General features: G+C 60.6%; 2 protein-coding genes and 1 non-coding gene across 4 annotated transcripts; all 3 read left to right on the top strand.

Moving 5' to 3' along the window:
* Positions 1–79: 79 nt before the first annotated feature.
* Positions 80–335, top strand: LOC117245550. Its single transcript, XR_004500316.1, has one exon.
* A 1,917-nt stretch (positions 336–2,252) lies between these two features.
* Positions 2,253–14,602, top strand: ELAPOR1 (endosome-lysosome associated apoptosis and autophagy regulator 1). Of its 2 annotated transcripts, none has more exons than XM_015650981.3 (22): positions 2,253–2,402; positions 4,500–4,620; positions 5,742–5,934; positions 6,908–7,055; positions 7,531–7,611; positions 7,859–7,964; positions 8,042–8,191; positions 8,506–8,594; positions 8,668–8,845; positions 9,461–9,589; positions 9,672–9,762; positions 9,854–9,959; positions 10,035–10,172; positions 10,273–10,527; positions 11,142–11,315; positions 12,089–12,254; positions 12,601–12,697; positions 12,774–12,875; positions 13,398–13,524; positions 13,593–13,771; positions 13,853–14,018; positions 14,262–14,602. In XM_015650981.3, the coding sequence occupies exons 1-22, from the start codon at positions 2,304–2,306 to the stop codon at positions 14,328–14,330; spliced, it is 2,964 nt and encodes a 987-aa protein (XP_015506467.1). In that variant the 5' UTR covers positions 2,253–2,303; the 3' UTR covers positions 14,331–14,602. The 2 variants fall into 2 exon arrangements, with proteins under 2 accessions (XP_015506467.1, XP_015506465.1); XM_015650979.3 differs by having other exon boundaries at positions 14,214–14,602.
* Positions 14,603–15,416: 814 nt separating this feature from the next.
* Positions 15,417–23,339, top strand: SARS1 (seryl-tRNA synthetase 1). Its single transcript, XM_015650935.3, has 11 exons — positions 15,417–15,607; positions 17,782–17,852; positions 18,016–18,096; positions 18,643–18,801; positions 19,265–19,408; positions 19,679–19,834; positions 20,603–20,824; positions 21,455–21,584; positions 22,436–22,593; positions 22,679–22,808; positions 22,887–23,339. Exons 1-11 carry the CDS (start codon positions 15,472–15,474, stop codon positions 23,039–23,041), a joined length of 1,542 nt encoding a protein of 513 aa, XP_015506421.1. The 5' UTR covers positions 15,417–15,471; the 3' UTR covers positions 23,042–23,339.
* The last annotated feature ends 1,111 nt before the right edge of the window (positions 23,340–24,450 follow it).

The raw sequence follows: 24,450 nt of genomic DNA, 5'->3' as shown, positions 1-24,450 counted from the left end.
AGTGAGTGAGTGAGTGAGTGAGTGAGTGAGTGAGTGAGTGAGTGAGTGAGTGAGTGAGTGAGTGAGTGAGTGAGTGAGTGAGTGAGTGAGTGAGTGATGGATGGATGGATGGATGGATGGATGGATGGATGGATGGATGGATGGATGGATGGATGGATGAGGCCCCACCCTCCCTTCCCTACACGTTGATCTTATTCGATCGGCCGGGCCCCGCCGGGCCGAGGTGAGAAGAAAGCGCCGCGAAGCCCCCGGGCGCTGTGCGGCTGGGCCGGGCGGGATGAGTCGATCAGATAGGCGAGGCCACGGCCGCTGAGCGCCCTGCGATTCTGACCTGTGCCCACCTCTGCAGCCCCGGGGCCGCCACCGAGCCGGCCCCGACAGCGGCGGGAGACGAAACGGGGCCACCACGTGGGGAGGCGGGAAGCGGGCTACGCACCGAGCTCCGTGCGGGCTCTGCGGGGGTCTGTGCCAGCCTTGCGGGGCCCTGCACGCTCCCTGCCGGGCTGGAGCTCATTCTCCACACCCTGCAGCTGTGTGCGACACAAAGGCCGTGCGCGGGGCTGTGGTGGCACCTGTGTCAGCTCGGTACGGACCCTGCCAGCCCCGCAGGGCACCGAGGGCTCTCGAGAGACCTACGAGCTCCATGAAACACGTTGAGTGTGACACCACAAGCACGGCCTCTGTGTTTTTTTTGGGGTGTGTGGTAATGGTGGTGATGAGGGTGGCAACAAGGGGACGACCACGGTGATGACTGGGAGGTAGCTGTGGTAACAAGAGGGACAGCCATGGTGCTGACAAAGCTGTAATGGTAAGCAGGGGACAGCCACGATGGAGAGGAGTACAGTTGTGCTGTCAAGGAGAGGATGGCCATGGTGATAGCAGGACAGCTCTGGTGGTGGATTGGCTGTGGTCATTACAAGGGGACAGTAGGGTGGGTGACAAATGGGTGGCTACAGTGGTGACAAGAGGATGGGTATGAGAGGACAGCCATAAAGGTGAAAAGGGGACAGCTGTGGTGGTGACAACGGTGTGGTAGTGATTAGGGGACAGCAGTGGTTCCAGTATTACTGGGAGAAGCAGCTGTGGTGGGCTGCTGATGGTGGCCCTGCTCTGGGGACACTCTGAGGGGGGGTCACCAGCTTAATGGTGCCTGGTAGGCTTCATCTGCCAAGGTTACACTGCAGATGCTGTGGGGCATGGCCACCCCATGCCACTGGCTCCAGCTGTGGCACAGTAGGCATGGGGTTATCCCCGTGCTGCTATGGGGACAGGCATGATCCCTTCCTGTTGCTGTGTCCCCCATGCCTGTGGTACCTGCTGGCATCCCTGTGCTACCACAGATGGACAAGTGTCATTAATGTCCCCCAACCCACAGGGTGACCCTGTGCCACCACAGTTGGGACCTCTGTGTCGCCTTAGCAATTCTGTCTGCCATGTCCTCTTGAGACTGTGGCCCTCATATGGTTGTGTTCCCCATCTCCCTGTGTCACCATATCAACTGTGTCCTCTGTGTCCCTGTGTTCCTATATATTCCCATTCCTGTGTCCCTCTGTGTCCCCCATTCACCCATATCCCGTGTATTTCCCTTGTTCTGTGTCCCTCCCTCCTCCTGTATCCCTGTATCAGCTCTGTACCCAGTGTCCCTGATGTTCCTATATCCCCTGTACCCCCTATGTCCCTCGTGTCCCCCATGTCCTGTCCCCAGTGCAGTGGGGCTTGCCCGGCTCCGTCAGGATATGGCCTGGGGGGCACACGGGTGGGACACAGTCCCCGGTGGGCTGCAGGACTCCACCTCGCAGTGTCCCGGTCCTACCCCAGCCCCGGGGGTCGAGAGGAGGGGCTGTTCCCAGGGCGGGGAGGCGGGGACGTGATGCCCCAAGACGGTCCGTGTGCTGTTCCTGGAACAACATTCCCAATTCCGTTCCCAGGGATAACACATTCCGGGAATTACATTCCCAGTCCCGTTTCCGGGGATACACTCCCAAGGATGATGGGGTTCCCGGGGGCTCTGTTCCCGGGGGCGCCGTTCCCGGGGGCGCCGTTCCCGGGGGCGCCGTTCCCGGGGGCTCTGTTCCCGGTGCCGTTCCCGGGGGTGCCGTTCCCGGGGGCTCTGTTCCCGGTGCCGTTCCCGGGGGTGCCGTTCCCGGGGGCTCTGTTCCCGGTGCCGTTCCCGGTGCCGTTCCCGGGGGCGGGGGCAGGTGGCGGCAGGTGCGCGGAGGCCGGGCCGTTGGCGGGGGCGGGGCCGCGGCGCCGGGGCTCGCACCGGCCGAGCCGCCGCCGTTGCCGCCGCCGTTGCCGCCGCCATGGCCGGTACCGGAGCCCGGTGGATGCCACTGGCGCTTTGTCTGGCTGTCACCGTGTCACCGGGACGCACCGGGGAACAGCTACATGTCTGCAAGGAGGTACCGGCACCGGGAATTGCTGGGGGAGGGGTAACCGGTAACACACCAGCACCACCACCCCCAAATTCCCCCCACACACCCCGGAGATGAAACGGAATCCCGGAGCACGGGGACACCGCTCTCTATAGGATGGGGGGGACAAGGAGGGGACAGGTCGGGGGTCCCGGTGGCACCGGGGGTGGGGTGTCTCCTATAGCAAGGAGGGACTGGCAGATCTCCTGTGGGCTCGGGGAGGGGGCTTTGCCCCCAGGGGTTCGGCCAGTCCCCGATGGTCTCCTTGGGGACCCCAGCTGGCGTCATCCTATCATCGTCCCCAAATCCCTAGCCCTCAGACACACTGGGGTCTCTCCAAACCCTCCCCGAGTGCTGCTGGGGCGATGAGAAGGAGCGGGGGGACAATCCCAATGGCCATCTCCCGTTCCCAGCCCAGCACACGGTGGCCAAAGTATCCTGTGAGAAAAACTGTCACTCACGAAGACCTGTCCACCCTGGGGACAATGGGAGAACCCCCCAAATGCCCTCCCTGGGTTGCCAATCTTGTCCTCCCCCCTTCCATTTTCCTCCCCCTTCCTCAGACCTGCAGCTGCTTTTAATCTGGGCCAAGATTTTTTTTTATTTTTTTTTTTTTCCTCCTTCTGTGATCCAATTATTTGTGTCCATGTTCCACGATCCAGAGCTGGAACAATAGACTGGGGCTGGCACCTGCCCCAAGGGTGATCAATCCCTCAGAGGGGGTGTCCCCTGTCCTTCATTAGGGACAGCCCTTCTCCCTCCCCTGGTCAGAGCAGAGTGACAGCGTCAGTTTGGGGTGCCCTCCACCCCCAGAGCCACCCTGAGGCTGAATTAGGTCAATTTATGTAGATTTAATAAAAATCTAAAAAGTTTAGGAAGAGGGAAAAAATACCCTCTCCCCAAGGGAATCCCTCAGGACTGAGAGCAATGTGATAGTTTGGAGCTGCTGAAAGTTGGGGTGACCCTCTGGGTACCCCAGGGTGGTGGGGACCTTCCTCTGTGTCTCCATCTGACGGCCCAGGGGGCTCCATGCTGCCTGTACATGGGCAGGGGGTGTTGCAGGCCTCTCTCTGTCCCCACTTTTCCTTCTCCACCCCCCTTTTACCTCTCCAATCCCTCTTTCCCCTTCACACCCCCCAACCCCCTCTTCCCTCACCATTGTTGCATTTCCAGCTGATGGGAACATCAAAGCAGCTGTTTTCTTATCAACCTGCCACGCTCCAGCAGCTGCTGGGAGCATGGAGCCACAGCACAGGCTCTTGACACCCCAGAGCTGCTGAGGGGAGGGTGGGGAGCTCACCCTCTACCCCCAACACCACCACCAGATGTGGCCTTCACCCTGCCCATGCCATCTGTCCCTAGTGTCACCTTGCCAGCCTTAAGCAAGTCCCAGCTTGGAACAGCTGGCAGGATTGGGGGGGTTATGTTCACCTTGCTGTCCTCAGCACTTCCTGGTTCCCCCTAGTGCCCCCTGCTTTCCCTGCCTGTGTCCGGGGTGCTCCCAGCCTGTATCCAGGTTGTGCCACAGCTGTTTGATGAGCAAAGTGTGTCATGGCCACAGCAAGGCGCACGGAGGGGCGTGACAGTGCCATGTGCTCCCAGGAACGGGGGGGGATGCAGGAGTTCACCCCCACACCAGGGAGGGGGTGCAGGGCTGTTGCTGCTCCTGGGTAACCCCAGCCAGATCATCCCCCCCACCCACAGCACCCCCATTTCCCGGCATCCTCCCATACCGACCTCTGCCCCACCACAATACTCCCACACTCTGAACATCCTCCTGGCCCCCATCTCCCCTCAATCCAGAGCATCTCCCACCCAAACCACCCCCATTTCCCAGCATCCCTCCCACACTGAACTCCGCCCTACTCCAGTATTTCCCCACCCTGAGCATCCTCCCAAGCCCCCCTCACCAGGCCTTGTGCACCACAGGACATTGTCACACCTTAACCCAAAACCATCCCTTCCAGACACAGCCGGACCCAGTGGCTGGGGGGTAGCCCCTCTCAGGGAACTCAGGGTGTGAGGGCAGCCCAGGAGGTCTCAGTGCTGCAGCTTCCCTCCCTGTTCCCTCTCTGTGTCCTGCAGTCCGAGTACCACTACGAGTACACAGCATGTGACAGCTCAGGCTCACGCTGGAGGGTGGCTGTGCCACACACGCCTGGACTCTGCACTGGCCTGCCCGACCCTGTCAGGGGCACTGAGTGCTGTGAGATTCTGACCAAGATAAGGATGGGGTCAGGTTTGGGGGGTGGGAATGGCAGGGATGGGAAGTGAGGGCAAGGGGAGGGACAGAGCGGGGAGACAAGCACTGCCATTGTCAGCTCCAGGGCAGGCAGTGAATGATGGGGAAAGGGATCAGTGGGATTGGGATCCCCCTGTGATGGAATGGGATGACAAGAACTACAAACACTGGGATGGGATGGAATAGCAATCATACATGCAGACTCCCTGGGATGGGATGAAGGGGATGGAAACCACACACCACACCAGAATAGCATGGGATGGGAATCACATACACTGGGATTAGATGAGATGGATGGGAATCACATGCACACATGGTTAGGGTGGATGGGAATCCCACATACAGTCATGGAATAGGATGAGAGGAATGGGAATCACACATACACACACTGGGATGGAAATCCCCTCATCCCACACATGCAACAGGACAGGATGAGCAAGATGAGAATCCCCCTCTCACACTCACTCACCAGGATGGGATGAGAGAGATGGAAATCCCATACACATGATGGGATGGGATGGGATGGGATGGGATGGGATGGGATGGGACGGGACTCACACACACACACACACAGGCACTAGGATGAGATAAGAGGGGTGGAAATCACACACACATATGCACGAGGATGGGATGGGAATCACACACAGAGTCACCAAATTGAATGAGAGCCATGGGAGTCCCCTCACACACACTTGGATGGAAATCTCCCCATTGCACACATGCAGCAGGATAGGATGAGCAAGATAAGAATTCCCCTCACACAAACTTACTCACCAGGATGGGATGAGTGGGATGGGAATCCCAAACACACACCCCCAAACCTTGGGGCTGCCCCGGCTCCATGGCAGAGGGTTACATCCTGCCTGAATTGGGCAGAGCTGGGTGTCAGGTACCAAAACTCATGGGTGGAGGGGTTGCCTATGTGGAATGATCAGAATGGGGGATCTCAGCACCTCTGCCAGCTGGGTGCCCTTGGAAATGCAGAGCTGAGGCTGTAGCAGTACCAGGGGGATCGGGGATGACCCTCCACGCCCTGTGCCTCTCTGTCAGGAGGCAGCAACAGCCGCTGCTGTCTCCATTGGCAGCATTCTCCTGCAAGGCGGGCGAGTTCCTGGAGATGCAGACACAGACGTGCCGGCCCTGCGCTGCGGGCACCTACTCACTGGGCACTGGTGTCCGCTTCGATGAGTGGGACGAGGTGCCCCATGGCTTTGCCAACGTGGCCACCAACCTGGAGGTGGATGATGGCTTTGGTGATGCGGCAGAGAACTGCACAGCGTGAGTCACTGTGTCACTGGCTGTGGTACCTGGCATGGCAGGACTGGGTGCGGGGCAAGCAAGCAGGATGGTGTGACACCCCTGTGATCCATAATGCCCAGTTTCCCCGATGCCCTTCTGTCATCCTGCCCTGGGAGGTGACACCAGCAGGGCATTACAGGGACACCCTAGTCACAGCAAGGGAACACCCAGCAGCATTACCCCTGCCAGAAGTTCCAAGCCCATGAGACCCCCACATCAACATTCCTCAGAAATGGAGCACCCATGGAGATCCCCACAGCACCTATGGGGGTGTCTCCACACCCCTGTGCCACCAGCCAGTGCCTTTATTTGCCACCACAGCCCTTTGATCCTCACTGGCAACCTCTGAGCTCTTTTGGTTGTGCTGGCAGCCAGCAGACCCTCCCAGTTGTTCCACAGCCATTAAACCTCCCACCAACTGGTTGTACCAGCAGCCACCAAACCCTCCTGGTTTTACCACAGCCTCTGAACCCTCCCAGTTGTACCAGCAGCCACCAAAGGCCCCTGGTTATACCAACAACCATCAAACTATTCCAGATGTACTGGCAGCCTCTGAACCTTCCCAATTGTACCCACAACCATGAAACCCTCCTAGCTGTACCAACAACCACCAAACCCTCAGTTTTACTGGCACCACCACACTGCACCATTGATGCCCTCTAAGCCATTCCCTACTCCCAGCAGCATGTTCCTCATCCAGCCACATTCCCAGAACAGGGGGACCCCACTCTCTTCTCCTTGCAGTCCACATGGCTCTCAGCAGGCCAGGGGATTCTCTCCAGGGATATGTGTCTAGGCACCACACCTTGCTATGTTCCCAAGCTGTCCCCAATCCCCTGCGCCACCCATTTGTTTCCTGGGGACCCTCCCAGCTGTCCCTACAATCCCTGTCCTGCCTGCTGTGGGGTTGAGAGTGGTGACAGGATCCCCGGGGCCATGTCACTTGCCCCAGGTCAACGTGGGTGCCACTGGGGGACTACGTAGCCTCCAACACGGATGAGTGCACAGCCACCCTCATGTATGCTGTGAGCCTCAAGCAGTCGGGGACTGTCACCTTCGAGTACATCTACCCTGACAGCAGCATCGTCTTTGAATTCTTCGTGGGTGATGGGGGCAAGGGTGAAGGATGTGGGTCCCTTGGGACATGGGAGGGTCCTTGGGAGTATGGGAGGGGTCTCTTGGGAGATGGAGGGGTCCATTGGGATATGGAAGGGGGTCCTAGATGGAATGAAGGGGTCCCTAGGTACATGGGAGAGGTCCCTTGTGACCTGAGTGGGTCCCTGGTGGCATGGGAGGAGTCCCTGAGGGGATCTCTGGTGATGTGATAGGGTTCTCTGGGGACATGGGGAAGGGGACTCTGGGCATATGGGAGGGGTCCCTGGGGACATCGTGGGGGTCCTTGCAGACAAGAAGGGGTCCCTGGGGATATGAGATTGGACCCTGGCGACATAAGGGGAGCTACATGGGGACACGGCAGTGGTCCATGAGGAGGAGTCCCTAGGAATATGGGAAGGTCCCTGGGAGCATGGGGGGTGTCCCTGGGGACATGTGGGGTCCCTGACACTCTCCCTGCAGGTGCAGAACGACCAATGCCAGCCCACGACGGAGGAGTCCCGCTGGATGCGAACGACAGAGAAGGGCTGGGAATTCCACAGCGTGAGTGTCCGGTGGGAGGTGACACCGGGGGGAGGTCCCTCGGTGCTACCCCGGCGTCTCTTTATCCCCCCGTGGGAAGAAGATTCTCCACGAGGCTGAGGAGGGGGCGTGGGTGGTGACAGGCGGGGGTGCCCCACACCCCCTCCACTGGTATCAGCTCCCTCCTCAGCAGCGGGATCCCCCACCCATGCTGCCAAACCCATCCCTGGCAGTGGGATTACCCAGTCCCGTGGGATCCCTCTCTCAGGTGGAACTGAGCCGCGGGAACAATGTGCTGTACTGGCGGACCACCGCCTTCTCCGTATGGTCCAAGGTGCCTAAACCGGTGCTGGTGAGGAACATCGGCATTACAGGTGGGTGGGGGCAGGAAGGGGGATGCCGGGTGTCGCGCACTCCTCTCCCCGCTACCTGAGCCCCTTCCCACTCCCAGGGGTGGCCTTCACTTCGGAGTGCTTCCCCTGCAAGCCCGGCACCTTCGCCCGCGCCGCCGGCTCCACCGCCTGCCAGCCCTGTCCCGCCGACACCTTCTCGGGCAAAGGGGCCACCGCCTGCCAGCCCTGCGAGCCCGACACCTACGCGGGTGAGAGGGAACACTCCCAGAGCTGTCCCTTTAGTATGTGACCTTGGGAGAGGGAGGGGGAGCAGGGGTGACCTGACATCCCCTGGTGGGAACAGTGTCGGGTCCCCTCACAAACCTGACACCTGTGCTGGTGAGGGGGAACACCCTTTGTCCCCGCTGCAGGAGTGGCCCTGGGGGTGGGAGAGATGATGTGGGGAGTAGGGAGCACCCACTGCCCCTCGGCTGGGAGGGAAGATAAGGACACCCCGCCTTGTGGGAACAGCGCTGGGGTCCCCGGGCTGTGCTGGCTCCACCGCCGTGTCCCCCCTCGGCAGAGCCCGGCGCGGGGTCCTGCAAGCCACGCCCGCCCTGCACGGACAAGGATTTCTTCTACACCCACACGGCCTGCGACGCCGGCGGGGAGGTAACACGGGGGTATCCCGGGGAGGTCCCCCTGTCCCCCGGTTTCCCCCCAGGCTCACCCGCTCCCCCGGCAGACTCAGCTGATGTACAAGTGGGCAGAGCCCAAGATCTGCAGCGAGGAGCTGCCGCAGGCAGCCCGGCTGCCACCCTCGGGGATCAAGACCCGGTGCCCTCCCTGCAACCCTGGCTTCGCCAAAGGCAATGGCAGCACCTGCCAGCCCTGTCCCTATGGCTCCTACTCCAACGGCTCCGGTAAGGCGGCCCCGTCATTGTCCCCAAAGCGTGACTGGGGCAGCCCTGGCTCCCGGGGAAAGGTGGGTGCCGCTCCAGTGCGGGGTTGTCTCCTCCTGTCCCCATGGCTCCAATAAGGACACCCCCAGCACTGTCCCCGAGGAGTAACTGGGATCCTGGGGCTGCCAGGGGAGGTGAGTGCCACCTCAGTGCAGGGTTGTCCCATCCTATCCCCATCATTGTTCCTAAGTGATGACCACAGCACCCCAAGCTGACAGAGAGAAAGGTGGTACCACCCTGGTGCAGGGCTGTCCCTGTATATCCATTAAGAACATCCCAGTTACTGTCCAAGATTAACATCCAAGAAGTAACTGGGACCCCTGGAGCTGGCAAGGGGAGTGCCACCTCAATACAGAGCTGTCCTCTCCTGTCTCCATCACTGTCCCCAAGAGGTGTTTACCATGGCATCCTAAGCTGCAGGGAGGGGGATGTGGTACCATCAGGCACATGCAGCTAGTGCAGGGCTGTCCCCTCTTGTCCCCATCACTGGCCTCAAGGGGTAAGCAGGGCACCTCAAGCTGACAGAGGGGGAGGTGGGTGCCACCCCTGTGCAGAGCTGTTGCCTCCTGTTCCCAGCCTGCCTGAGCTGCCCAGAGGGCACTGAGCCAGTGCTGGGCTTGGAGTACAAGTGGTGGAATGTGCTGCCCCCCAACATGGAGACCACTGTGCTCAGCGGCATCAACTTCGAGTACAAGGGCATTGCAGGTAGTGGAGGAGGGCTGTCCCTTCCCTGTCTCCTGCTGGAGGACTGCCAGGGACCCCTCTGAGCATCACTGCATCCCTGTAGGCTGGGAGGTAGCTGGGGACTACATTTACACAGCAGCTGGAGCCTCTGACAGTGACTTCATGATCCTCACACTGGTAGTCCCTGGCTTCAGGTGAGGTGGGGACCACCACCAGGGTATCCCCAGGGAGCAGGGGAGACACAGCCATGGGACAGAGCTAGCAGTGTCCCCACGCTGTCCCCAGCCCTCCAAGCCCAGTGCTAGAGGACACAGAGAGCAGGGAAGTGGCCAGGATCACCTTTGTTTTCGAGACGCTGTGCAGTGTTGGCTGTGAACTCTACTTTATGGTGGTGAGTGGGGAGACACAGCAGTTTGGGGGGGACACAGTGAATTTGGGTGGTGCCACCATCCCCTTGTCCCCACAGGGTGTCAACTCGCGCACCAACACTCCGGTAGAGACATGGACAGGCTCCACAGGGAAACAATCGTACACCTACCTGGTGGAGAAGAATGCGACCATGAGCTTCACCTGGGCCTTCCAGCGCACCCCCTACCATGAGGCAGTGAGGGACAGGGGCCCTGCTTTGGGAGGGCTGGGGGGCCCCCACTTTGGGGGTCTGGTGGGTGGTGGGCGGCAGATGGTGATGGTGCTCTCGGTGCCAGGGCCGGCGGTTCACCAGTGATGTGGCTAAGCTGTACAGCATCAACGTCACCAACGTGCAGGGGGGGGTGGCCTCCTTCTGCCGCCGCTGTGCCCCACAGCCCGCTGGATCCTGTGCCCCGTGTTCCCCTGGCAGTGCTGTGGACCTCAGCTCGGGCAGCTGCCAGCCCTGCCCACCTGGCACCTACCTGCAGAGTCAGCCCTCCGATGGGACACCCACCTGCCACCCCTGTGGCCCTGGCACACGCAGCAACCAGGTGACTGGGGGTGGGAGGGGGTCAAAGTGTCCCTAAGTGTCCCCATGGGTGATGCAAATGGGCCTTAGAGGAGTGACACCAGCCTCCCCTACACCCAGGATGTCCCAGATGGTAGCACTGACCAGCACCAGGAGGGTGACACAATCACGGGTGGGTGACACCAACCCCCCCCCAGTCATCCTGAGTGCATGACACTGTGTTCCCACGGAGGTGACATCAGCCTCCTACAGCTATTCTGGGTGGGTGACAGGATGGGTGGCAGTGTGGGTGATAGTGCCTGACCCTGGATGGGTGATGCCTGCCCTCCTTGGCCATCTCCAGGGAGGTGGCACCAGCACCTGTGGTCATCCTGGGTGGGTGACAAGGTGGGTGACATTGTCTTATCCTGGGTGGCTAATGGCAGTCCCCAAGCTGTCCCCAGTGAGATGCAGCCCCTCCCAAGCACCCCAGATGGGTGACAGTATCTGACACTGGTGGGTGGCAGTGGGTGACCTTGGGGGGTGCCACCATGGCCTTGCTGTCTCTGAGGGGTGGTGTCAGCTCTCCACAGTCCCCACAGGGGTGTCCCCAGTGGGTGGCATGGCCATCCCTGAACTACCTGTCCCTGTTCCCAGCTGCGATCGCTATGCTACAACAACTGCAGCCTGGCACTGGCACTGCCAGGCCGGATGCTGCACTTTGAGTTCCCGTCGCTGGGCATGGGTGCCGGGGTGGGCACTGGGCCCAGCTTCACCCCCAAGGGGCTGCGCTACAGCCACCACTTCCGCCTGAGCCTCTGCGGGCACCAGGTGAGACCTGTGTGGGCAAACGCGCACACACATGGGAACACACCCAGTGGTGGGCACAGACACACGAGTGCAAGCATGGGCACATGGGTGGGCACTCGGGAGAGTGGGCACACAGGGGCAGGATGCACACGTGTATGGGAACACACCTGGACTCACGGGTGGGTGGTCGCGGGTACACAACTGGAAACACGAGCACATACGGGTGTGTGTGTGCTCACAGGCCCACAGGTGGGAATGCAAGTGGGTGGGCATGAACACATGAGTGCAAACATGGGCACATGGGTGGGCACTCAGGAGGGTGAGCACAGGAACACAGTTGGGCACACGGGCACACACAGGCACACACAGGAGGTCTCAGGAGCACACATGCACACATGGGCATGAGATGGCATGATACGGGCACACGTCTGGGCATGTGGGTGGGACAGGGGCATGCAGATGGACAGACATGGGCACACGTGCATATGTGCTTGTAGTCACACAAACACAAGGACATGTAGGCAAACACACATTCGCACATGCAGGTGTGCAAATAGAGGTGTACATGCAGTCACACCTGCACACACACACACACATGCACATGTCCTTGTGCAGTCACAGCTGCACAGTCACACACACACATCTGCACAGTTGTGCAGACGTGTGTGAACACATGCAGGCACATGTGGACACTTGTGCAGCCACACCTGCACACCTATGGCCCTGCACACACAAATGCCAGTCCCTTTTACACACATTTCCACCCCACACGTGTATCATGTACGTCCTCACAGGGCAGGAAGATGGCTTCATGTGCTGACAATGTGACAGCAGGTCGGGGGGGCCCTGCCCGTGTAGTCATCTCTTATGTGTGCCAGGCCATTCTGGTGCCCCCTGACATCACCGGTGCCCGTGCAGCTGTGTCTTCTCAGCCCATCAGCCTGGGTGACCACCTGCTGGGTGAGCGAGGGCAGGGGTGGGAGGGAGGGAGGGACATCCTAGGGTCACTGAGACACATGGGCGAGACAGATACTGGAACACCTTGGTGGCACAGGGACACCCCAATGGGACTGAAATACATCCTTATGGGACTGGGACACTACAGGGGCGCCTTGTTTGGGATTGGGACATTGTCACTGGTATGCCTCAGTGGGATTGGGATGCACTGCAGAGGGACACATTGGTGGTACTGGGACACCCCAGTGGGACTGGGACACCATGGTGTGACTTGAGACACCCTGGTGGGACTGGGACATTCTGGTGGCACGATGACACTGGGACTGGAGACACCCCTCTCTCCCCACAGGTGTCACCACCAGCTCCGTGCTGGACAGCATCGTGTCTCCCCCAGAGCTCTTTCCCCCTGGCCACCCTGACCTGCCTGACATCATCTTCTTCTTCAGGTGCAGGCAGGTGACAGGGGGGTGGCACCCACACAGTGCCCCCACCATCCTCCTGAACCCTCCTGTCCCCTGGCAGGTCCAACGACATGACACAGCCCTGCAGTGGTGGCCGGGCCACCACCATCCGCCTGCGCTGTGACCCTCTGCTTCTCGGCACTGGCACCCTGGCTGTCCCCAGGTGGGGAGGGGACACTGGGGACCCCGAGGGGGGTTTCGGGTGACCCAAGCATCTCCTGCTGTCAGGGTAGGGCACTTCCCAGGGGTGCTTCTCTTTGGAGACACCACTGTCACAGTGTCAGTGTCCCTCACTGTGAAGTGTCACCTTGGCTGTTCCCCAGGTGGGGGGAATGGGACACTGGGGACACCGAGGGGGGCTTAGGGGACTCCCAAAGTGACCCAAACATCTCCTGCTGTCATGGGTGGGCGTGTCCCTGTGGTGCTTTGAGGACGACACTGACACGGTGTCAGAGTCCCCCACCCTGAGCTGTCATTCTGGCTGTGTCACTGGCGCCCTGCGAGTACTCAGGTTGGCAGTGAAACAAAGGAGACCCCGGGGGAAGTCTGGGGATCCCCTCTCATGGGTAGATACTTCTTTGGGATGCTTCACTTCGGGGATACCGCTGTCATGGTGTCCCGACCCTGGGGTGACACTTTGGGGTGTCACCGCCACCTGAGCCCTCCCTTTTTTGTCCCTCCCCAGCAAATGCCCCGAGGGCACCTGCGACGGCTGCACCTTCCATTTCCTGTGGGTGACGGCCGAGGGGTGTCCCCGCTGCTCCAGCTCCCACCACCGCCCCATCGTCGGCGCCTGTATCGGCGGCGTTCAGGTACCGCCCCGTGTCCCGGGCTGGGCTGCGGCTCCCGCGGCCCCTCAACCCTCTTTTCCTCCCACCAGAAAACCACCTACGTGTGGCGAGAGCCCCGGCTGTGCCACGGCGGGGACGCCCTGCCGCCGCAGGTGATCCAAGCGTGCCGGAGCGTGGATTTTTGGCTAAAAGTGGGAATTTCCACTGGGACATGCGTGGCCGTCTTGCTGGCCGCGCTCGCCGCTTATTTCTGGAAAAAGACTCAAAAGTGAGCAATTGGCAGCGAGATTTGAGGACACGGGGGCCAGCACTGTCACGGGTGGGGTGACGGCACCGCTTGCATTCCCAGGTTGGAATACAAATATTCCAAGCTGGTGATGGACGCGGCGGCCCGGGAGAGCGAGGCGACGTCGCCCGACAGCTGCGCCATCATGGAGGGGGAGGACGCGGAGGACGAGCTGCTCTTTGCCACCGAAATGTCACTTTTTGGAAAGCTTAAAGCCCTGACGGCCAAGGTGAGGGGTGGGGTGGGGGAATGGAAACAACCCTGGAGTAGCCTCCGGACAAGCCATGGTGGGGGTGGGATATGAAGATGGTCCGTGCCTCAATTCCCCACCCCGGGGGGGGGGCTCCGGGCCTCAGATTCCCCACTCCAAGAAAAGAAGGGCTTCGTGCCTCAGTTTTCCACCCCGGGGGGCTCCGGGCCTCAGTTTCCCCACCACAGGAGGGTTCCGGGCCTCAGTTTCCCCACCCCACAGCGGATGCCGGATGGATTCGACTCGGTCCCGCTCAAGACCTCATCCAGCAGCACCGATCGGGAGCTGTAAGAGGACGGGGGACACCCTCGCATCCCGCAGCCTTCCCGGGAGTTGCGATGGGGCAGAGGGGCACCACGGCCGCCCCACCCCCGGGAAGCTGTGAAGGGAAGGGGGGGTACCCACGGCCCAGCCCCCCGCGCCTCCAACGTGGCCTTAGGCACCCGCTTCGGACCGGAGCTTCGTTACGGCTTTTGTACGTGTGTCCCCACCCGCGGCACCCCCCGTGTCCTCCCCATCCCGAGCACCCAAAAAAGCCAAATACAGGAGTGGGGTTTGTACAAGGGCTCCGCGTGTTTGCGCACACGGGGGCGGGGAGACACACATAGGGTGTGGGGAGCTGAGCGTGGGCACCCAAAATGGGTGGGGGGAGGGTGTGGGGGTGTGCGCAGGGTGTCATACACGTGGGAGTGGGTGCCTAGGGGTGGGCTAGGGTTGGGGTAGGGGAGCAGCGTCACTTTGACTTCCATCTGCACTCCCCCTCATGGGGGAAGGTATATAGGGTCCCCCACGTGGGTGGAGGCACTAGGACCCTGCCGGAACCCCGAAGGAGAGTTTGTCACACCACTGACCCACATGGGGTCAATTTGCCACATGGGGTGACATGTGGTGCCATGGACAGCCACAGTCGTGCCATGGGTTGCTGTAGAGGGGTGTGGGGCGGCCCTTGGGACTTCCATGAACAACTGGGGTGCGAGGCGTTCTCGAGTAGGAGATCCCCAGAGCCTACCAGTATCCCTGGGCTGTGGCTGAGGAACCCCAGGGATACTCGGGGTGCGAGGGCAGAACCGCGGAGACCCCTTTGGCGGGGGGGGCTCAAGGATGCTCGGGCCCGTCCATATCCTCCCCAAACCCTCTCATACATTCCCGATACCCCAATCCTCCCGCCCTGCCCAGGTCTCCAGAGCAGCTGGAACCCTCCCTGGAGGGGGTCGGGGGTGCTCGGACCGCTCGGCGCCCCCAGACCCTCGCTATCGCTCCCGCACTTCCCTCGCCCCTCCACACCCAGCGCTCTCGTCCTGCTGCGCCACCTCCAGCCCAGTAGGGGGCGCTGCTGCACCCCGCCGGCATCCCGCGGCCGCGCCTCCTCCCGCGCACGCGCGCAGAGCAGCTGTCCCCGCCGGTGTTCCCGGTGCCGCCGCCATCACCGGTCATGGTGCTGGATTTGGACCTGTTCCGCGCCGACAAGGGCGGAGACCCCGCCATGGTGCGGGACATGCAGCGAAAGCGCTTCAAGGACCCCGCGCTGGTGGATGCGCTGGTGCGAGCGGACGGCGCCTGGCGGAGGTGTACGTGGGGGCGGGTGGGGGGGGGGGGGGGGAATCCCCTGGCTGCGGGACCCCCGAGGGCTTGTCAGTGCCACACGTGGGCAAGTCTCCCCCTCTCGGTGCCTTTCTCCCCCACCCCGTCAGCCTGGTGATCGGTCCGCAGGTGATGAAACTCCACCACCATCGCTCCTCCTTAGGGACAGGGGATCCCCTAGGGGTCCCTCTCCCTTCTCTCCCTTCCTCCCGAAGACCTGGAGCCGGCTCCCACACTGATCCCCGAGCCTCCTTGCTGAGATGGGGTGACCTTTAGCGGGGTCTTTCCCATCCTCCCCAGCTGGTCCCCCTGGCGCAATGATCTTGTGGGTAGATCGCAGCAGAGACCAAGGGTTTGTCCCTGGGTGGATCCCCCTCGCCCCTAATCCCAGGAATTGAGGTGGGAGAGGTTCTCCCACTAGACCCGCCTTCCCTTCATCCAGGCTGGGGGGCAGATCCCAGGTTCCCCCTAGCCCGCACGTGGATCCCGTCCCATCGCGATCCGCAGGGATCCGCTCCCTGCCCTGCCGCAGGATCCAGCTGGGCGGGGGTGATCCTAGACAGTGCCACCCCCAGATCTGAGGTGCACCCACATCGGGACGGCTTGGGCGGGGGGCAGGAGCCACCTCCCCGTGGCTCCCGGCGGGATATGGGGAAGTGAGATCCGCATTCAGCTCCGTCACCGGGTGCCGGATGTGGAGACGAGCTGGAGGGTGGCGGGAGGAGTGGGTACCCCCAAACCCCGCCGTTCCCAGGACACTCCAGCATTCCATTGCTGCGGGATGAAAGCGGCGCTTGGCGCTCCCCTTCAATGTGTTCGCCTTGATGTCCTTGTGGGATCTTGCCCGGGCGTCCCTGGCTCCGGCCGTGCCCTCATCCCAGAGCGTTTCACCCCACGGGATCGCCTGCTTCCCAGCCCCCTTCCCGCGGGCTCTGCGTTCCCGGGACGGCAGCGCTGGAGAATGGCGGGTGGCGACAGGAGGTGACAGGGTGACGCGCTGGCTGATGCAATCCCACGGCGCCGGTGCCTTGGAGCCCGTTGTGCCGTGCTGTGTCCTGTTGGGTGTTCCCTGGCTCTGGATTCCCTGGGGATTGATCCCTCCCGCTGATGGGGTGGCACCTTCTGAGCGCAGAGTGTCCCCAGTTTGAGCTGTCCTGGGTCCTGGGCTCTGCCCTTCCCAGCCCTGGGGTCATAAAGGGGGGAAATCCATGCTCCCCTCATTCAACACTCCCTGAATCTCATCACTGTGGCATCTGATCCCAGGATCTGCTCAATCCTTAGCAATCCCATCCCGCTGAGGGAGGGGGTCTCATCACAATGTGGGGTCCCAGCGCAGTGTGGGGGTCCCATCCTAACAGGGGGGTTCCAGCATGAGGGGGCTCTGAGCCAGTGGAGGGGGTGGTCTCATTTTGGCATGGAGGTCCCAGTGCCCAGTGCAGCGCTGGGGGTGGTTCTCATCCTGGTGTGAGGGTCCTAGCCCAGCACTGGGGGGGTGGGGAGGGAAGGGGAGGGGAGGCGTGGGCGCCGCGCGGGGGGGGGGGGGGGGCACTGGGGGGGGGGGGGGGGAGGGGTCCCAGTGCACTATGGAGGTCCTATGCTGATGGAGGGGGTCCCATCCTGGTGAAGGGATTCCCATCTTGGCAGGGTGGGGTTCCCAGTCCAGCATGGAGGTTGCAGCCCCAATGTGGGTGATCCTGGCATGGGGTGGGAATCATATTCCAGTGCATGGTTCCCAGCCTAGCCTGAGACTTTCAGCCCAGTGTGGGGATCCCATCCCCTCATGGGGGTGCCAGTGTGGAGGTCCTGTTCCAATGTGGGGGTTCTAGCCCAGCATGGGGAATCCCAGTGTAGAGTTATCATCTTAGAGTTGGAATGTCCCATCCCAGCATGGTCCCAGCATGTCATGGGGGTTTCCAGGCTGGTATGGGGATCCCAGTGCAATGTCACTCCAGGTGTTTTCTAATGACATCCCTACTCCCTGCAGCTCTGCTCCACATGGTCAACCTCTGTTCTCCCAGAAAACCCAGGGCTGGTGCCTGTGGGTATTCCTAGAGCTGCCACTCCTGCTCCTCTCGTGGGGGCTCCATATCACCTTTCTGCACCAGATGAGGGCCCCAGCCCTTCTCCCACTCCAGGTGACAGCCCCTGCCTTCCTTTCCAGGCAGGTTTCGTGCCGACAACCTGAACAAGCTGAAGAACCTATGTAGCAAAACCATTGGGGACAAGATGAAGGTGGGGCATAAGTGTCCTGGGTCACCTCATGGTGTGACATCACCAGCTGGTGACATCTCTCCTTCTCCCAGCCCTCCAGCTCTCCCTTGTGTCACTGAGGGAAGTTTTCCCCCTGGAATTTTACTCTTTAACTCTCCTGGGTTCCTTTCTCCTCCCGCTGCAGAAAAAGGAGCCAGTAGGGACGGATGAATCAGTCCCAGAGAGTGCACAGAACCTAGATGAACTCACGGCTGATGTCCTGGGGGTGAGTGAGACCCCAACTCCCTCCACTGTGCCTACAGATTGTCCAGAGCTTTGCCTGGAATTGCCCAAACTGGTAGCCTGAAATGTCCACCAAATGAAGGGGGACTGTCTGATACCTCAGCTGGGAGGATCCTTTATCCCCGAGTCCTACACCAACAATAACTGACTCTTCCTTGATGTCCATGATCTCCCAAACATCTTCCCGTGTCAGTCAAGGGCTCATCCCTGGGAATTTGAGCAGCCTCAGTCTTTCTGTGTCCTCAGTGTATCCCTTCTTGCCTGCTTCCATCCCAGTTTGGTAATCACCCTGGTTAATGAGTGCAGTGCTGGCTGCCGTGGGAGCAGCTCAGGCCTTCAAGAGTCCAGCTTGTCACCCCTTTGTCCCTTCAGGCCATTCTTGAGTGTGTCCAGCACAGGGACTCACTCCAGAATCCGTGGAAGGTCTGGAGCTCACCATGCTGGGCCCAGAATTACTTGTGCTAGGTGAGCAGGCACCTCTTCCAGTGGTCTTCTCCCTCCCCCACCTCATCCAGAGGTCTCTCTGCAGAGTCTCCAGGTATCCCAGATAAAGAAAGTTCGGCTGCTCATTGATGAAGCCATCCTGGAGTGTGACTCTGAGCGCCTGCGGCTGGAGGCTGAACGATTTGAGAGCCTCCGGGAGATTGGGAACCTCCTCCACCCCTCTGTGCCCATCAGCAACGATGAGGTGGGACATGAGAAGGGAGGTGGGGCTGGGTCAGCAGAGCCAGGAAGTTCACAGTGGGAAGCAGGGGCCTCCCAGCAGGAGATCCCCCCAGCCTGGCTGGGTGGGCGGCTTGGTGGGTGCGTGAGGGAAATCTGCATGACAGGCAGGCATTTCCCACCGGGATCAGACAAAGAGCAGCTCAGACAACACTGGGCACACCATTGTTGGGGGAATTCATGGGAAAGGCGCTTCCTGCGGTGGGGACGGGGTCTCCCTCCACTGCCTCCATTCATCCTGTGGGAATATTTTCCCGGGGGGAGCACAATTGGGCCAGGCTCGCTGCCAAGGGGCTGCACAATAAGCTACAGGCTGAAGTATGAGCTCCCAAAGTGGGCCCAGTGTGGTTCAGGGACTGGTGTCACAGCATTCCCGGGCACTGAGGAGGTGATAGGCTCTTGCTTCTCTTTTCTCTGGGTTCTTGAAGGATGTGGACAACAAGGTGGAGCGGGTTTGGGGTGACTGCAGCTGCAGGAAGAAGTATTCCCATGTGGATCTGGTGGTGATGGTGGATGGCTATGAGGGGGAAAAGGGCGCCGTGGTGGCTGGCAGCCGTGGCTACTTTCTTAAGGTGAGAACTATGACCCCAGAACGGTTTGGTTTAGAGGGGAATGAGGAGGGACAGGAGGGGCCTTGGGTTCTCCTCCCCCGGAACCCTCCATGATGGGATGGACTCTGATCACAGTGGTGCATCGGGATCTGTTCCTGCTGTGGTCTGGGGTGCTGCTGAGCCTGGCAGCCATTGCAGCTCTGTGGGCTCCATATCTCCTGGGTCCTCTGAGCAGCAAGGAGCAGCCCAGCGGGGTGTGTGTGTAACAGGCAGTGTGATCCTTGTTCCCAGGGCCCACTGGTGTTCCTGGAGCAGGCACTGATCCAGTACGCACTGCAGAGCCTCCGTGCCCGGGGGTACACCCCTGTGTACACCCCCTTCTTCATGCGCAAGGAGGTGATGCAGGAGGTGGCCCAGCTCAGCCAGTTTGACGAGGAGCTTTACAAGGTAAGGGGTTGCTCCAGCTTTGGGACTGGACTTAGGAGCAAGCCACTCCCATGGGGCTGTGGGGAGGGAGGCAGTGGAGTCCCTGCTGCCCTGGCAAGGCTGTGGTGGTGACAGTGGTGGTAGCAGCAATGGTAGCAGTGGTTCCTTCCCCTCTCCTTGGGATCCATCTCCATGTTGTGATGGTGACGATGTGGCAGGGAGGTGGCTTGTCTTGGGGGTCAGTCTCCATGGGAAACACTTCGTGGTGACACTGCAGTGACAAGGAGATGGCTCATCTTGGGTCCACCTCCATGGGTGACACATTGTGATGGCCACCAGGTGACAAGGAGATGGCTGGTCTCCAGAGTCCATCTCCATTGGTGACGTGTGGTTGTAGCTCATCTTTGGGGTCCATGTTTATGGGTGCCACATGATGGTGATGAGGTGAAAAGGAGGTGGCTCATCTTTGGGGTCCATTTGCACAGGTGACATGTGATGGCAGTGCAGTGACAAGGAGGTGACATGCTCTGGGGTCCATCTCCATGGGTGACATAGGTGACAAGGAGGTGGCTTGTGATGGTGATGACTTGACAAGGAGGTGGCTCATCTCTGGGGTCCATCTCCACGGGCGATACAGGTGACTTGTCCCTGCCATCAGCCCCTTTGAAGGACCAGCAAAGTCCTCCTGTGATGAATTCCTAAACCATCTGGCCCTGGAAAACCTCCCTGCTGGGTCCCTGGAGGTGCAGGAGCAGCTAGAAGAGGGCCAGTGGCTCATGTCCCCTGCAGGTGATCGGGAAGGGCAGTGAGCGGGCAGAGGACAGTTCCATCGATGAGAAGTACCTGATCGCCACGTCGGAGCAGCCTATCGCTGCCCTGCACCGAGATGAGTGGCTGCGGCCTGAGGATCTGCCCCTCAAGTATGCAGGACTCAGCACCTGCTTCCGCCAGGAGGTGGGATCCCATGGCAGGGACACCCGCGGCATCTTCCGTGTCCACCAGTTCGAGAAGGTGAAGGAGTAGTTCTGAGAGGAACTTGGGGTGTACTGAGGGTTGCTGTGGGGTTCCAGTGGGAATTCAGCATGTTCTGGTGGGAATTCATGGGGTATCTGGTGCCACTGCAGCGTAGCCAGCAGGAACTCAGGGTATACCCATTGTCACCGTGGTGTTCCAGCAGGAAGCTGAGGTGTATTCCCCATGTCACTGTGGGGTTCCAGTGGGAATTCACATTGTACCCAGTGTCACTATGGGGTTCCAGCAGGAATTCAGGGTGTACAGGAGTCACCGTGGGGTGAACCTGGTGGGAATTTGGAGTGTACCTGGTGTCAACTGCAGTGTTTCCAGTGGGAATTTAGGGTGTACCAGGTGTCATGGTGGTATTCTGATGGGAATTTGGGGTGTACCTGGTGTCACCATGATGTTCCAGCAGCAATTCAGAGTGTTCCAGGTGTCACTGTGGGGGTTCTAATGGGAATGTGGGCTATACCCAGTGTCACCGCAGGTTTTCAGTGGGAATTTGGGGTGTACTGGGTGTCACTGTGGGATTTCAGGTGGAACTCGGGCTGTACGTGGTGTCACCATGGGGTTCCACTGGGAATTGGAGCTATACTTGGTGTCACTGTGGAATTCCTTCTCCTGCAGATTGAGCAGTTTGTCTACTCCTCCCCCCATGACAACAAATCCTGGGAGATATTTGAGGAGATGATGGCCACAGCTGAGGAGTTCTACCAGTCCCTCGGGATTCCCTACCACATCGTCAACATTGTCTCAGGTAGAGGCTTCTGTGCCACATGGGGTCAAGGGGGGCCCTGACCTGCTTCCCAGCATGGTAATTTCTTGTCCCTGGCTCATTGGTGTCCCCAGCCTGAGGAGAAGGAAGAGAAGGGGACATCTTGTTTTCTGTGGAACCCTCAGACTTGCTTTGGGTCTGTGGGTGTGGGCACTGCTGTGATGGATTGTCCCTGCTGTCCCTTCCAGAGGGACAATTGGAGTGTTCCAGCTCCTCCTGGAAATGCTCACAAGGAAAAGATCTGGTTTAAAAGCCCCCTGTGGATGAATGGGTCCCCTTTATCCACTTGGCAGAACAAGAACCCCATGTTCCCACAACCAAGTGGGAACCCCACATCCCTGTGGCTGAGCAGGAATCCCAGATCTCTGTGGCATAATCCCATTTCCCCATAGTCAATGTCCAAGCCCATGTCCATGTGGCTGAGAAAGAGCCCCATGTTCCCATAGCTGAATGGGTATCTCACATACACATGGCCGAGCGGGACCTTCACATTCCTGTGACCAAGCGGGACCCCATATCCCCATGGCACAGGAGGAATCCAATGTCCTGTGGCTGAGCAGGAGGTCCCCATCCCCATGTCTGGGCAGGATTCCCACACCCCCACATCCCCATGACCAAACAATTTGTGGCTTGTTGATCCTGTGGCCAAGTGGGGACACCACATATCTATGTCTGAGAAATAACCCCACATCACAATGGCAGAGCAGGAATCCATGTTGGATTGACACCAAGCTGCGGGGTGTCTGGAAGCTTCACCCTATGTACTCTGCCCCAGGATAGGCAAATTCAGGATGGCAGTGGGACCCCTGCACTCAGCGCTGTCTCCCATCCAGGCTCCCTGAACCACGCAGCCAGCAAAAAACTGGATCTGGAGGCCTGGTTCCCTGGCTCTGGCGCCTTCCGTGAGCTTGTCTCCTGTTCCAACTGCACCGACTACCAGGCCCGGCGCCTGCGCATCCGCTATGGCCAGACCAAGAAGATGATGGACAAGGTGAGGCTAGTGGGCATGGGGAGTTCTTCCTGTGTTCCTTTGCTTTTCCTATGTCACACATATCCCCTGTGTCCCCTTGCCACAGGTAGAGTTTGTGCACATGCTGAATGCCACCATGTGTGCTACCACCCGCACCATCTGCGCCATCCTGGAGAACCATCAGACCCCCGAGGGCATCCGCATCCCTGAGAAACTCCAGAACTTCATGCCCCCAGGTAATATCCCCCTGTGCCCTCCCCATTTCCCACTCCTTGGTGGGGAGGGGGGGTGACAGGGGTCCCTTGTTCTCCCAGACCTGCGGGAGCTGATTCCATTCATCAAGCCAGCACCCATTGACCAGGAGCTCTCCAAGAAGCAGAAGAAGCAGCAAGAAGGGGGGGGCAAGAAGAAGGCGGGGGGGGGACGCGACCAGGTGTTGGAGGAGCAGATGAAGAACATGGAGGTCTGAGAGTGTCCCCCTGCACCCCAAGGACATTGGGGGCCTCCTGAGTCATCTCATCTTCATTGCCAGGCTGTGCTCTTCACCATCATCTTTGCCTCGGAGGGGAGTCACTGTTTGTCTCCCCCTCCGTGCCACAAAGAACTGACACTGTCAGGGCGCTGCCCCTCTCCCTGTGTGTCCCCCCTACCCTGCTGTGAGGGGCCAGGATCCCCCATGTGTCCCCCTCATGCTGAGTGGTGCTGGGGACCCCCGTGCTCACTTTACATTTCCCTCCTCCATCCAAAATAAAGCCAAGAGCTGCTGAGCTGTGTGTTCTTGGGGGGTTCCAAGGAGGGAACGGGGGCGGGGGGGAGGTGTCCAGCCCGGGGATGTATCTCTGTCGAACACCACTCCTCTCCCCCCCCCCCCCGCCTTACTCCTCTCCCCCCTTCTCTCTCCCTCCTGCCAGCCCCACACAAAGTCCCAGACAAAGCCCCTTTGTGATGCAAAGTGAGGATGAGGGCCTCCAGCCTCAGCCCCAGCTGCTACCCGCGCCCGGTGGGGTGACACACGGGAGACTTGCCCCCTTCCATCCCCCTGCGGGGAGGCCTGGCTGCCCCCAGCTGCGTGTGCGTGGGAAACCCTCGGCTAAGCCGTGGCTATCGGGTGGAACCGGCGGGGAGCGGCCCAGTGAGTCACCACAGCCCCCGGCGGAGGCGGGGGGGTTCCGGCGCTGGGGGGCCAGTCCCCGGTACCCGTCGGACCCGTTCCGCCGGGGGGGAGGGCCGACTCCGCGCCGCCTGCCTGCACCCACGCCCCGGGACCGGCGCCGGCTTGGGAGGGGGCAGCACCCACGGACCGCGGGGATCCGCCCCCGTCTAGCTCCTTTAGTCCCTCCCAGTCTGTCCCAGCGCCCTCCAGCATTCCCTGTACCTCCCAGTTTGTCCCAGTGCCCCCCAGCATCCCCAGTCTCTCCCGGTGTGCCCCAGTGCCCCCCAGGATCCCCAGTCCCTCACAGCCTGGTCCAGTCGCTCAGTTTGTTCCATTGCCCCCGGTCCTGGTGCGAGCCCAGGGATCGGGGTGGATGCTACGGTGCTACGGAGTGAGGGGACTGACCCTGAGGAGTCACGGCCGGCGGTGGGGGCACGGGGGGCTTGGGGGGGGCGTGCGTATATCGCACGTGCTGTATGTGCCACACATGTGCTGTGTTTCACATGTTTCACATGTGCCGCTTCACATGCATGCTTCCCATGTCAAATGTGCCCGTCGGTGCCGGTGTACCCTGCGTGTGCCGCGTGCCTGTTCCCTGCGCGTGCAGCACGCCAGCCTGTAAAGCACAGGTGCGTGCAAGGCCCTTCATATGTGTGCACGTACATGTGTGCACCTCACATGTGCCTGCGCAACCTGCGCGGGGTGCGCGCTCGCCGCCCCCGCGC

The sequence above is a fragment of the Parus major genome, chromosome 26 (genome assembly GCF_001522545.3).
Source record: "Parus major isolate Abel chromosome 26, Parus_major1.1, whole genome shotgun sequence".
In the NCBI taxonomy this organism is placed as follows: Eukaryota; Metazoa; Chordata; class Aves; order Passeriformes; family Paridae; genus Parus; species Parus major.
The sequence above is the reverse complement of the archived record's forward strand: the minus strand, read 5'-3'. Positions and strand labels throughout refer to the sequence as shown.